General features: G+C 40.2%; 1 protein-coding gene across 12 annotated transcripts in view; it reads left to right on the top strand.

Annotated features, from left to right (window-relative positions):
• The first annotated feature begins 843 nt into the window (after positions 1-843).
• Positions 844-14,535, top strand: part of PUM1 (pumilio RNA binding family member 1) — a 115,052-nt gene continuing 101,360 nt past the window's right edge. For 9 of the 12 annotated variants that reach the window (XM_037498692.2, XM_037498691.2, XM_037498698.2 and 6 more), the window contains exons 1-2: positions 846-1,052; positions 5,211-5,584. In XM_037498692.2, coding sequence (XP_037354589.1) covers positions 5,222-5,584 — 363 coding nt within the window. In that variant the 5' untranslated portion in view covers positions 846-1,052; positions 5,211-5,221. Of the gene's footprint in view, positions 1,053-5,210; positions 5,585-14,535 lie in introns of all 12 variants that reach the window. The other 3 variants (XM_037498696.2, XM_054691345.1, XM_037498697.2) reach the window with 2 other exon arrangements.

Raw genomic sequence — 14,535 nt, 5'->3', positions numbered from 1 at the left:
TATTTTTAATCTTTAAAAAACGACAGACGGATACATACTTATAAACTCCCCTAGGGCCCATCTTCATTTGGTCTTTTATAGTATTGTGATTTGCCTAATTTTTCTACCTCTCTTGGGCTTAATTTTTGATAGAATATATCTTATCAAACGCTACTGCTTTGAAAACTTACTCTATTCAGACAGCCACATTTCTATTCATTTTCAAAACTGGACAGAATGACAACATCTACTTATTGATTCCAAGCAGAGTGGACTTCATGCTTTTGGTTTAAAGTTCTGCCATCACCGCCTTGAAATTCAAAGCCACTGGGATCAAGGGGTCCCGCGCTTACACCTCGCAAATCTGTAGGGGTCCTGCTTACAAGTCCCAGGCTCGGTGTACAGAACACTTCATCCTGATCCTCACGGCGAATCTGCCTAGTGATTCTTCTCCTTTCCCCTCCATTTTACGAATGGCCCAGTGGGGGCAGGAACATGAAACAAGGCCACAGGGCCAGGAAGCTTCAGCAGCGGGCTTTGAACTCAGCACCTGTTACGCCAGAGGCCCCCGAGTAAGCGTCCACTTCTACTGTAGGCTCTTCCAATCTGGGGGTGAAACCGGGAGGGGGTGCAGGGAGGCGCCCCGAGTATGGTCCTCACGCACGTCGCCGGCGTCAGCGCCCCAGCCGGGCGCGCCCAGCCGGGGTGCCGCGCGCCTCTCGGGCGCCCCACTGCCGGCTCGCGGGCCTCCGCTTTCTGTCGGCGGCGGCGCGCGCTCGCCTAGCGGGCGCGCACTCGCGCGCGCAGCGGTTGTGTCGCTTGTGAGTTTCCCAAGTTCACACAGGCCCTGGGTTGGCATGGCAACCAGGCAACCTGTTCCAGAGCCGCCTGCTTTCTCGGCACATGCTGCTGCCACCGCCGAGGCCGGGGCCAGAGCCTATCCCATGATGCACCGCGCCAGCCTAGTCCCCAGTGGGCCGCCATGTTGTCGGAGTGAAAGGTAAGGGGGAGCGAGAGCGCCGGAGAGAGAAGATCGGGGCGCTAAAATCCATCTTCATCCTACCGCTCCGCCCGTGAGTATCCGCACCCCGCTGCCCCCAAACGCTGCTCCGGACCCCTAGCGAGCAGATTGTCCCTTTGTATTGGTGTTTGAGAGCGGTTGGGGGGGTGAGAAGGGCTTTGGAAAAGCCGCCGGGGCCCTAGCTGAGGCTTCTCACTCGCTGTTCTCGTACATGTTTTGGAGTCAGCAGCAAGGCCCCTATTGTTATCAAAGGAGGGAGGGGGTGGGGAGCGGGGTCGAAACGAGGAAAATGCCGGGGGTTTAGGCCCAGGCTCAGGGCATAGACATGCCTCTACATTTCTGCTCGGCCCTGTTGGAGCCCCCGAAGATTGATGTTGCCATTCGGGTTGCTTTTTTTCATGGATTTGCGAAGCCCCGAGTCTTCTGTGGCCATGAAGTGTAATTTTGAGCCTTTCTGGATTTCTTCGACTTCTTGGGCTTCCGTGGCAGCGCCGAAGGAGGAGGAACAATAAATCGCTTTAGAAGCAGCGGTGGCCCTTGTCTGCAGGCGAACCCACTGTGGGGGAACTTTGGGAACCTTAAATGTGGAGAAGTGGCGATCAGGAAGTTTCAGATCGCTTTTAGGCTCCTGGGTGTTTGTGGCCTTTTGTTTCCGAGTGAGCTTGTGTTTTGGGGTTCTTGCTCTTTGAGCCTCTTTCTATAGGTGCGTGTCTGTCTGAACTGAAAGAGGGGTTCACTCCTTGGTAGTAGGAAACCACATACACAATACTAGGTAGTTTTAGTATCACAAACGTTCCTGGTAAACATCATTTGTTAGACTTGTCGGCACCACTCCCACGTCAAGTGGGGAACACGCTCCTCTGACTCCCCCTCTCAGTACTTTCCCCCTCCCGCGAAGGAATCCCTCCCCCCCCCCCCGCCTTTCCCGTCGGTACCAGGGAAGGTTTTTTAATCATCCCCATAACTTGAGGTTTTGGTACTCTTCATTGTCTAGTAAAGAAAACTGTTCTTAGCTGTCGATCTCAATTCGTTCACTTCCTACTCTCCCTGGGATTAGTAGTTTATAAGGCTTTATTGTTATTATTTTGTTATGTCTTATTAAAGTCAGTTACTTCTGAAACAATGGGTTTGTAGCTTTAGCTTTTTTGTTTTATTTTATGAGAACTGGAACAAGACAAGCTTCCTAGGTATGTGGCTCCCGACGCAGTTTTAGTCAGCATGTAATTATTATGACCCACTGCTCATTTTTTAACTTTATAAAGACACGACTGGGGGCTGTTGATTCTTTGTCTGGATTTTTGGGAAATACTCGGTTTTGAAGTTTGAGTTAATATTTTGCCTTAGCCACAATTGAATTAATTTTGTCCAAGGCCACAGCTTTTTGAAGTTGGGTTTGAAGTTTAGTTTGGGTTTGAGATAAGCGGCTTTAAAATTTATGACCACGTAATTTTTTTTCCAGTGTGGTAAAAATAAACACCTTTTAAAATAAGCAGTTTGGTAAAAAGTGAGCCATGGAGATGGATTAAACCATCTTTCTTTGTTTGAAATGAAATCTATTAGTGATTAAAAAAAAAAAAAACCCTTGATGTAAGCAGTTTGAGAACTGGAAGAGTAACCAGAATCTACTTATTTCTAATATAAGACACTTATTTTTATAATGTGTCATTTGTAAAAGTCACATTTCAAATGCTGCACATAAATTTTAGTGAGCATTACAAGTTCTTTAAAAGGCATCAGCAATTCAGATGTTTTCTAATATTTGGGTGACTTATTTCTTAATTTTTGTGCTGTAGTTGCCAAGATATTACAAAACTACCCTAGACACATGTTAATTGCTCAGGTATTTGCTCACTTTCAAACTGTTTCTTTCTGCCAGGTTTTCTCTTGTTGGAGAAACTGCCTTGCCTCATTAGGTAGAAAAGCAGGAAGTCTCAGGGCGTACAGATAGCTTTACAAAAAGCCAATTGTTTTGGTTGAATATTTTTCTGGGAATCTCCCTGCCCCTCCCCCATTCCTTGTTGGAAGTTGTGTTTCAATGGTAAACACCTTTTTCATATGGAGATTTTTTCTTAGGTAAGTGTTTTGGCAAATGCTTTATTTCAGCAAATTTCAAGATTGCATTTGCTACTTTAAAACACCCCTTAGGGACTAACTGGTGGTAACTGAATTTTTTGGGTCTTAACATGGTGACATTAAATTTACCCAAAAGTTTTACATCTATTGTTTATTTTAATTAAAAAAAATTTGTTAAGAATAAAGGATTTCTTCCATTTTCTAGATGAGGAAACACTCAGAGGTTGCTAATTCAGTGGTAAAACTTGGAATTTGGAATTTCTTGCTTGCTCTAGAATGATGACTTATATTTACAATCCCTTGTAGAAGAAAGTGGGATTATTCAGTATTGGTGATAAGAGGGCAATGAGTTGAAAAGCACATGAGGATGGCATTAAGTTGCTTAGCACTTTGCTAAGGCTCATGGTAAACATAGCTAAGACTTTTTGATTTTGGTACATAAATATGAACATTAGAAAGCAGAAACTGAAGTCCTTAAGAAAGTTAGACTATCCCATTACACTGGTAAGGTTCTGATGCATTGGGATTGTTAACAGAATAGCATTTCCAAATTAGGCTTTGAACAAATTCCATTTATCTTCATACTTCTGACAAAAATGTGAATTGTGAGAAGCAGATGCTTCTTTACCAGGAGATGTAATTCTATGAAGAGAAATAGTCTAAGTTTTCTTAAATCTTGTGAGTTTGTTTTTGAAATGACACAGTAGGGCTAGGGACAAAAAAATAGGCATGAAATTAGACTTTAATGGCTGTGGACAGGTGTGTTCTAATCGGTAAGTGCTTAGTTACTTTGTAGCAATTTTTAACTTTCTCCCAGACTGGCAAGTGTTCTAGTTGTTGCACAGAGGTGGTTTTTTATTTAAGCACCTCATGTAGTGATGTTTCATGGTAACACTTTGGAGATTCTTTGTTGATCCTTCCAGAGGAGAGTAGCAGATACAAGTGAGAAAAGTGTTTCCTGTATTGATTTACTGGGGAGAGTAGCAAGGGGTTGATAGAACTAGGTTTGGGTGCAAACAGATTTGCATTGAAATCTGCTCCTTTGTTACTGGGCCAAATGGCCTTGGGCATATGTAACCTTTCTGTACCTTAGCATTTCATCTGTGAAATAGGGGTAATAATCCTGCCTTTTAGTGCTTCTGTGATGATTAGATAATGTCTGAAGTATATTTGCCCACACAATCATTGTGTTGAGGCATTTTTTAAAAAGACTTATTTATGCATACAAAGAGCTGGGGGGTGTAAACCTGGGGGGGGGCACAGCAGGATTCACCAGAGACAGATTGGGGAGCAGAACAGGCAGATTGACTGAAATACACTACTGAGGGGAGCAGCGGGAGAGATGTGCTGTACCTTGTGGGTCAGCTCCCTGACCAGGATCGAACTCATGCTGCAGGGACTGGTGATAGCTTGATAGTGCTAAGGTCTAACCCCTGCGCCACCAGGGAGTCCCAGCAACCTTTTTTTTTTTTTTTTTTAAAAACAGTGAGACTTTCCCCACCAGTAAAGTGTTTGAATTTGGTTTCTTGTCCTGTTGATAGGGGTTGAAGTACTAACATAGCAATGGTGATATTGCAATTATTATTGTAAATTATTAATAAAAATTAAAAATTTTTCTTTTATCAGTAGCAAGTGAGACGGTTCAGGCTAAGAACATTTCTGTTGCTGTTTTTGTTCAGGGGCTTTATTGATTCTTCAAGGAGCACACTATGAATATGTTGTACATTTTAAAGAGTCCTTTCATGTTTTAGACAATCTAGAAGTTTTTGCTAATTGTGTATGGGGCTTGAATTTTTGTCTAATTTGCTCCAGCGATAAAGTGATATTTTATAAAGCTCTTCTTCAGAAGGGTCTGCCACAGTTCATGTTAAGGTGTAAATAAATTGGTTAGAGAAACTATTGATTGAAGCCTAATTCTATTGATACATTGTTACCACATGAGTTTCCCTGAAGTTGCCTTAAGAATGAAGTTTCAGATTAGAAAATTGTGTATATGTTATAAAACATTCAGCTATTTCATAGAAAGTGGTTGTAGTAAATGATGTATTGCAAAAGACACAGGGCTTTTTATCTTGGTGTATATCAAGTTATGTTTAAAATAACAAATTTTAAATAGTTGTAACCTGTTTGTCCTTAGGTGTTGGTGGAATGAGCGTTGCATGTGTCTTGAAGAGAAAAGCAGTGCTTTGGCAGGACTCTTTCAGCCCCCACCTGAAACATCACCCTCAAGAACCAGCTAATCCCAACATGCCTGTTGTTTTGACATCTGGAACAGGGTCGCAAGCGCAGCCACAACCAGCTGCAAATCAGGCTCTTGCAGCTGGGACACACTCCAGCCCTGTCCCAGGATCCATAGGAGTTGCAGGCCGTTCCCAGGACGACGCAATGGTGGACTACTTCTTTCAGAGGCAGCATGGTGAGCAGCTTGGGGGAGGAGGAAGTGGTGGAGGCGGCTATAATAATAGCAAACATCGATGGCCTACTGGGGATAACATTCATGCAGAACATCAGGTAAAAAAAGTTCACTATTTCAGCTTTGAAACTCTTTATAATCGCTGTCCACTTAGGATTTCTGCTCTCAGTGAATGTTTTTAAAAACCTAATTTTTAATTTCAGTTGGTCTTAAGTCAGTCATTTGTTTTAAAAGGATGATTGTTGCAATATTGTCTGTCACTGAGTCTTTTATCATTCTGGCACTAAGTAGTAAATGACCATTTAAAAAAATTAAGATTGTTTTAATGTGCTGATTGCATTTCTGGGTATACTTTTTTTTTAAACAATGCATAATTTCCCCCTTTTGACATAATCTTTAAAGAACTATTTGGGCTGTTTATAGGCCAATAATATTTTAGAGTCTTTGGGTGTGGTAACTTGTTTTTAAGATGATATACTTGAATGTAGTAGGAAGTTGATAACAAATCAGTTCAAATGATATTTATTTGAAATGGAACGAATATATCTAATATTTTGTGGCAAAGGAGTGGTTGTGGCTACCTTTGTTCTCCTGTTCTAAGCATGTTTAATTTGGCTAATTTTAATATACCTATCACAACAAAATCCTTGCTGGGATGATAGTGTGTATATTTTACTGAGAAGAGAGTTTACCCATATCTCTGCTTCCTAACTTCCTAATGGTGATGAAAGGATTAGAAAGGTTTAATCAGGTTCTTTGAAATTGAGTATACACTGAATTTGTAAAGTCTCATTTTACATTGCCACTCTCTAGACTGCTGATTAGAAAAAACGGTACATCTTTCACTAGACTTCAGTGCTTCTGGTTTGGACACAAGGTAATTAAGGTCGGCAGTGTGCATGTTGAGTTTGAGATATTAGTAGCTGTATATGTAGAGAGACACCAAGGTAGATGTTTGATTTGTTTAGTATCTGTAGAGGGCAAACGGGGGAAGACTTATTTGGCCAGTAAACTTTAAGAATCGGAAACATCTTTTTTATAATGTATATTATAGATCTAGAAAATCTTGTGTTGGCTTCCCTAATGATGGGCTGATGGGTGAAAACTGAAGGTGAATCAGAGTGCTCTTGCTCAGTGGGCAAATCAAACTCTGGGTCACTTCCTGACAGAACTCTAGTAACTAATATTTGGTTGTGCTGTGCAAGTCATCGTGTTTATTGAAGCCTTACTCTGGACTCTTCTTATGCTGAGCCCTATCATGAGGAATCACATCAGACTTACTGAACAGTTTTATCCAGGTCAGTTAGCAAACAAGAGTTAACATTAAATGGCAAAACTTATTCCATACCCAGGGCACCAAACCAGTGGCCCAACTCTAATTGGCATGCATCACAATACAATTTTGTTTGGCCAGACACATAATCTGATGAACAGCATTTGGGAACTTGGGGCAGTTGCTGTGTTGCAGATCTGGGCTACCCACAAATTACTTCTTTCAGCATTATAGTGTAATTTACTGTTTGGTGTTGATCTCGCCTGGTGGACTGCACTTAGGGCAGAGACTGTTGTGTTTTTCATGCCTCTTTCCCAGACGGTGTCTGAATATTTTTGAGTTGATTGAATGCGGGAAGATCATTAGTGCACTCAGATAAAGCAGCGCATCTTTGTTTAACATGGAGGCATATGGCCACAGGGAGAGGCCACTTGAACAGGAAGTGGTAGTCTGTAGTTTATTGATGACTGGAGCTGCTTATCTTTAGGTGGAGAGTCTGTTCTCTACTACTGTTACTGTGGAAGTAAGAGAGAGGGTCACTGATCTGTCAGGTGGGAGGAGGACAGAAGAAGTTGAGAATCACTGCTGTCAGTAGAAATACTTACTACCAAGCCACTGATGTTCTAAGCACGGGGCTATATATTTTCTGTATTTTATCCTCAGAACAATCCCGTAAGGGAGGTAATACACTCTTCGAGATGTGAGAAGTGGAAGCTTCATTATCAGGGAGAACCTGGTTTTGAAACAGGTGTTGGTGATTCTGTTGTCCATTCTCTGTATCTGCTTTTGCCTCCCTGGGAATAACCTTAGCCCTAAAAACAAAACCAAAGAAATGACACCATTGTAACAAGTGGCACACTCCAAGGTCAAAATTATTTTGCCATATTTTGCTTGAATTTTAGAGATGATAAACTTGATTTTAAGGAGATGAATACAAATGTTGACTTTTTCCTACTATAATTGCAAGTTATTTTATTTTCCACAAGAGTAGTGATGCTGAAGTCCTTTTTTTTCACTTTTGTTTTTATTCCATGTGTATTTTAAGTGGTAATTGTGGGAAACTTTGTTGAGACAGAATGACTCAATATAAAGTGATTCTACTGCGATTACCTTCTGCCATTCTATTGGGCTATAATTCCTGTTTGGAGGGCCTATGCTTTTGCCCTGGTGTCCCTTTCCACCCCCACCCCCTACCCCCCAGGCCTTTTAGCATAATGGAACTAAATTTAAGATCAACTTGGCAGAGAGCTTTCACTAGTGAGCTGGTGAAGTAAAGAAATCACAAGATGTGATGCCAGCCAAAAGCGTTGAAGGGAAGAGAGCTATTGTGCCAGGTCCTTTACACCCTTTTCTCTAATTATTACTCCAGTTTATGAGCAATCATTCTTTTAAACATGAAAACTTATTATTTTTTTAACCCTTTATAGTTTGGAATTTCGTGCCTGCTATGGTAAATTCTCTAGAGTCTGAGTTTCCCACCCTTTTGATGGTGAGCTCTTTAAGCTGTGCTTAAATATATATGTATGGCTGATATTTTCAGTATTCAAGTTTTCTAAGTATGAAATTTGAACATAATTAGCATGAGACCTTTAAAGTAAAAGGCTAAAGCATTAAGAACTTGAGAATGTGTTAAGGTAATTACTATATTACTTAAGAAATATGCAAGCTGAGGTGTTTAAAATTAGGTGAAATTTAGAAACCATAAAATAAATTTTCAGGTAAGGAGAGGTTCAGATTTGTAAGTTTATTTTAAAAAAGTTGTAACATGCAAACTTTATTGCCTTTCTGTATTTGTTTTTTCTATTTTAATTTACACATTAAGTATCACTTATTTTAATACATAAAATTATTGCATTTGGTGTAGACACTTTGAAGCCGCCATTGGCTAAATTGAGGCCTTTGGAGGGGAATGAGGGAAAGAAGTCCCATGGAAATTTTCCTTTACCAGTAAAATTTACTCATAGGAAACAAGGTGAACATGGATCAAGATACTAGAATACACATCTTCCTACCTGCAAAAAGTTGCATATTTAAGAGTAATTAAAAATTTTTTTCAATAGCATTCATGTTTTCATTATGCATAGTGCAAGGTTCCAAGGTCAAGTCTTTGACTTGTTGTGATTTATTTTCTTATTGTGAAATGTTTTCTCTGTAAACTGTTGTGAGATAGAGTGGGTGATGAAATAGGGAAATAGGGAAAATAAATTAAGTTTGATCAGTTGAACTGTGGCCTCTGTACTGGGTTTTCAGGGACAGGTTGGTAGAAGCTCTGCTATGCGAGAAAGGAAATTCAGGAAGAATTCTACAGAGCTTTCTTACTTTTTACTAGTAGTCTTTTGCACTACAATGTATCAGTATCCACTATAGATTGGCAGCTAGTGGGAGGTAATTCTAGATACCAGGCAGAATTGAGAGGATGAATTTCCTCTTTGATTGTTTTTGACCCCCTTTATTTTCACTTGGTGTTCTCATCTTCAAGTGTATCCTGCACCCACCCCTGACATGTTTATTCTTACTCTTTCGTCAGTGTTAGTCTTTATAGCTTATGATTAATAAATAGTACATTAAACTGGGTGGGAGCCCAAGTATACTCCACACGAAGAGTCTCATCATTTTCTGGAGATTCTTTCCTGTTTCCTTGCTGAATGAGTCTGTTAGATCATGAATCTTACCTTCCTGGGTAGATTGCTTAGATAACACAGCATTTGGGCCATTGGCATTTTGTTAGCATGTGCTTTCATTTTTTTCCCTCTTGCACCTTTATCTTAGAGCATTTTTCATTTCATTTGGAATTCACAAAAGCTTAGTGTTACATAGTTGCTCAAAAGGATCATTAACAGTTCTTTGACTGTATCTTTAACAATTTCCAGTTTTAAGAATCACGTTACTATTAAGAGTTATGTTCTAGTGTAAATAAAAGGTATTCAGGAGGGTCCCACATGGCGCACAGACCTCTCCTGCAGCCCGCTGCTCCCCTCAGCAGTGTGCTTCGGTCCTTCTGCCTGCTCTGCTCCCCGCTCTGGCTCTGGTGATTTCTCTCGCTTCTGACTGTACCCAGTGCATGTATAAACAAAACAAACAAACAAATAAATATAAATTAAAAAAAAAAGCATGCCTCTATAAAAAAAAAAATTAAAAAAAAATTAAAAAAAAATTAAAAAAAAAAAAAAGGTATTCAGTGAGCGGCCCTGCATCTAACTGTATCAAGTTGTAATGCATTTGGTAATTAGACACAAAAGTATCTTAATTGTATCAAGTAGTTCATGATTGTATGTGCCTTCTGGGTAGTAACTTGCAGAGGTTTATAATATGTCTCCTTTGTTAAGAAAAGTTTTTGCTGGGGACGGCCTCTTTGGTACCTGAGGGGTTAAGCCTCAGCGCTATGAAGCTGTTTGCAGCAGCTCCAGCCAGAGAGCTAACCCACATGGTGCAGTAAACCTCTCCTCTCAGTCAGTGCTGCTCCCCTCAGCAGTGTATTTCAGTCAGTGCGCCTTTTCTGCTCCCCGCTCTGTCTCTGGTGAATCCACCTCTGGCCTACACCCCAGGTAGGACATAAGTAAACAAAATAAACCTTTTTTTAAAAGTTTTTGCTGTGGAGTTAGGAAACAATTATAGGATAGATGGTAATATAATGAGTACTTCAGGAAAATGAAGTGGGGTAAATTTAGTAATACATACCAGACTGGTTGGTTATAGAATTTGCAAAAACAAAACTCTATTCTTTGTTTACGATCTGTCTATTCACACTCGGGAAATGGCTTAATACTCATAAGCAGAATGAACATAGGACTGACAACACTACGCCAAGAGATTAGTTGAAGATAGTGCTGAAGATAGTGGAGTAAGTAATAGTTTGTTGTTTTGGCTCCCTTTTTCTGTTTTTTTTTACAGTTCATTTGTCTTCTGGATACAGTACGGAGCCATAATGAACTGTGATTTAAGCTCAGTGCTCTACTCTGGTGTTTTAGTTTCTGCTGTGAATGTTGTGAGAAGTGTTATTCAGTGATTGGCAATAGGTTGGATGAGTTTAGTATTTGGGAATTTGATTAAAGAACTTGAACCCGATGGGTGTGCATGGCATTGGTGATACATTTGAAGAATTAGTGGACCTTCTCCAGAGGAATGTTCCTCATATTTTTTTCATGCGGTATTCTTTGAGAACTCATTATTTTAAAGTGCTTTATTAATGGTTTCAAAAGATTTAGCAGACTTGGGTTTGTCTATTTATTACCGTCGGCAAGTCCTCTTTTACGGTTAAAGTATTTCCCTTAGTATTTTTATGAATCTCCTCAGGAAAACAATTTTAGGTTTATGAAAAATGGGGGCTTTAGGGGCTTTTTAAATAGCTGCTTTATTGATACATAATTCACCCATTTAAAGTGTACAATTCTTTTTTTAGTATATTCACAAAGTTGTGCAACCATCAACGTAGTAGAGTTTAGAATATTTTCATCATCCAAAAAACCCCTGTGCCCATTAGTAATCATGCCCCGACTGCAGGCAACCATCAATCTGTATTCACTGTCTATGGAGTCTGTATATTTCCTCTAAGTGGAATCACACATTGTGTATTTTTGACTGATTTCTTTCACTTAGCATAATGCTGTAAAGGCTGATCCAGTACTCTGAGACCCTGGTGGCACAAGGGGTTGAGACACAGTGCTGTGAAGCTGTTCGCAGCCACTGCAGCACGAGTTCAACCCCTGGCCAGGGAGGTGACCCACATTGTACAGCAGACCTCTCCTGTCTCGCTTGCTGCTCCCCTTAGCAGTGTGTTTCGTTGGATCTGCCTTTTCTGCTCCCCACTCTGTCTTTGGTGAATCCTTTTACCTCCTGCATCTCTGGCCTGCACCCTAGCTCTTGTATGCATAAATAAATAAATCTTTAAAAATAAATAAAGGTTTATCCATGTAGTGTATATCAGTACATTTTTCTTTTTTAAAGATTTATTTATTTATACCAGCACTGGGTACAGTCAGAAGTGCGGGAGGGTGAGAGAATTCACCAGAGCCAGTGCGGGGAACAGAGCAGGCAGACTGACGAAGTACACTGCTGAGGGGAGCAGCGGGCGTGGCAGGAGAGGTCTGCATGCCATGTGGGACCCTCGCCCGCGGCCGGGGATTGAACTGGCACTGCAGAGGCTGCGGGCAGCTTCTCAGCCCAGTGCTCAACCGCTGCGCCACCAGGGGAGGCCCAGTACATTTTTCTTTGTTGCTGAGTAAGTTTTACAGGTATATACTGCGTTTTATTTATTCATTTCTCAGTTGATGAACCTTTGGGTTTTTTCCACTTTTTGGCAATTAGAATTAATACTGCTTTGAACATTGTGTACAGGTTTTTGGACACATGCTTTCATTTCCCCTGGGTACTTCAAGATGTTTAAAGGTACATAAGTCTAATGTACAGATTGAAAAGTAATAGATGGCGCAGTGGTTGAGCGCTGGGCTGCGAAGCTGCCCGCAGCCTCTACGGCACCGGTTCAGTCCCCAGCTGCTCCCCGGCCACCGGAGGAGGGTCCCACATGGCGCGCAGACCTCTCCTGCCACCCGCTGCTCCCCTCAGCAGTGTACTTTGGTCCTTCTGCCTGCTCTGCTCCCTGCTCTGGCTCTGGTGAATTCTCTCACCCTCCCGCGCTTCTGACTGTACCCAGTGCTTGTATAAACAGACAAACAAACAAACAAATAAATAAATCTTTAAAAAAAAAAAAAGACACTCAAGATCTGACATTTTTAAAAAAAAAGAAAAATAATGGAGCGTTCACTGGTGTCAGTACTTTGTAGAGATACAGGTGGGGAGGGTTGGTTTATCTTTAACATCATTCCATGGATTTGGACTTTTTCCTTGATAAGTTTCACTGGGGCTAATGGCAACTTTTCTATCAACGAGGGGAGAATTTTCAGATTAACAGCATACATAAACTTGTTTATAATCATGGCAAGAGGAATGCTTAAATTAGAAAGAACAGGTGTATTCAGGAAGCTGTGTTCTTTATATGTCATGACTGTAATTTTCATATGTCATGAGTCAGTTGATCAGCAAATGACAGTTTTTTCAGAGTTAAGGAAAGTTCCCTAAGGACTGTAACAAGGGAACAGTTCATTAACCTATTTCTCTTGTAAGTATTTAAAAGTGGCAAACCTGCTGTTAATTAAAAAATGTTCTTTAATTTGCTAAAAAATTATTGATTCAAAATTTTCCCCAAGTTGGCCAAATTAGGGATATATACTTATTCATGGACCAGAAGCTTAGTAAAAAGCTAAACAATGAAGTTAATATAACACTTTTTTTCCCTCTGAGGCAGCAGATTCAAGAAGAGAGGAGGGTATAAAGGGAGTTGTTTCAAAATGAGAATTTCAATGAGTTGTCTATATTGAAATAAGTGCTGAGAGGAGACTGAAGTGTGTTTGAGTCTTCCAGACAAATCATTTGAGAATAATTTTATATTAGATACACTTCTTCATTAATTATGTAGAAAGTGGGCTTGAAGCTCTAGGGATCCATTGAAAGGAATGTCTAGCAGGTCTTTGAGTAACAGTATTTCTTTATAACCTTGATAAGAAAAAATCTTACTGATGGTGAAAGAAATGATATTAATACTATACGTTCACTTTAAAAGTTACAGTTTTCAAGAACTTAGGATGTTAAGTGAGGACTTAACTATACATGGGAAAAGACTGGAAGAAAACATAGCCAAATTTTGCTTTTGTTTGTGTGGGTGGGTAGACTCAGGTGATTTTGGTTTCTTATTCTTGTACATTTTGAATTTTCCATATTTAAATCTTGAAATTTTTATAGTTTCCAAAAGAGAAGAAAAAGACAAACTTTATGCCTTCGAATAAGCTTGGTTTAACCGTATTGGATGATGGCAAATGGTTGATATAATTTCAGTGAAATGTTGGTGTCCGAAATGATCTTTGAGATCATCCAGCTGCTTTTTCTAATATAGTAATTATTACATTAATTATCTCTTGTATTTTATTTTTTTAACCGGTGTAGAAGAAATGGGGTGCAGGCCAGAGGGGTGTGTGTGTGTGTGGGGGGACAGGATTCAGCAGGGGCAGAGTGGGGAACAGAACAGGTGGTCCACCTGAATAGACTATGTAGGGGAGCAGCAGGTGAGACAGAAGAAGCCTGCTGCATCATAGGGTTAGCTCCCTGGCTGGGGATCGAACTCAGCCAGTAGGGGTAATAGCGCTGAATCATCTCTTTTAATAAAAAATGTTAACATTTTCATAAATTGTTAACAATTTCATAGCCAAGACATGGAATCAGTGTAAATGCCCATCGACAGGTAACTGGATAAGGAAATTAGTAAATAATACTCAATGGAATACTATCTATTAAAAAAGATGAAATCATGTCTTTTGCGACAATATGGTTGGATCTTGAGATGATTATGCTAAGTGAAATAAGTCAGATCTGGAAATTATCGGACAGTTTCACTCATTTGTAGAATATAAATAACCAAAGAAAACAAGCTGAAAAAACCTAACAAAAATAACTTTTAGACTCTGAAAAATATGGTGGTTGCCAGAGGGGAGATGGGGAGATAGTGATGAATGTGATCATCTAGTGCTTTGGTGGTGGTCAAGTGAAGCATGTGCAGTGTGGAGACGTGAAGCTTCATCTCCCCCCCCCCATTATATAGGTATGTAAACAAATGGTAGATCAATAAAATGTGATTAAAAAAAGATGTTAGTGTGTTAAGAACAGAAGTTGCTATTATAGGTTGAGTGTATTCAGTGAAATCTATTGAAAATACTTTGCAGAATAACA

The sequence above is a fragment of the Talpa occidentalis genome, unplaced genomic scaffold (genome assembly GCF_014898055.3).
Source record: "Talpa occidentalis isolate TD23 unplaced genomic scaffold, MPIMG_talOcc4v2.1 talOcc4.9, whole genome shotgun sequence".
NCBI lineage: Eukaryota > Metazoa > Chordata > Mammalia > Eulipotyphla > Talpidae > Talpa > Talpa occidentalis.
Note: the sequence above shows the minus strand (reverse complement) of the source record. Positions and strands in the feature narration are given on the sequence as shown.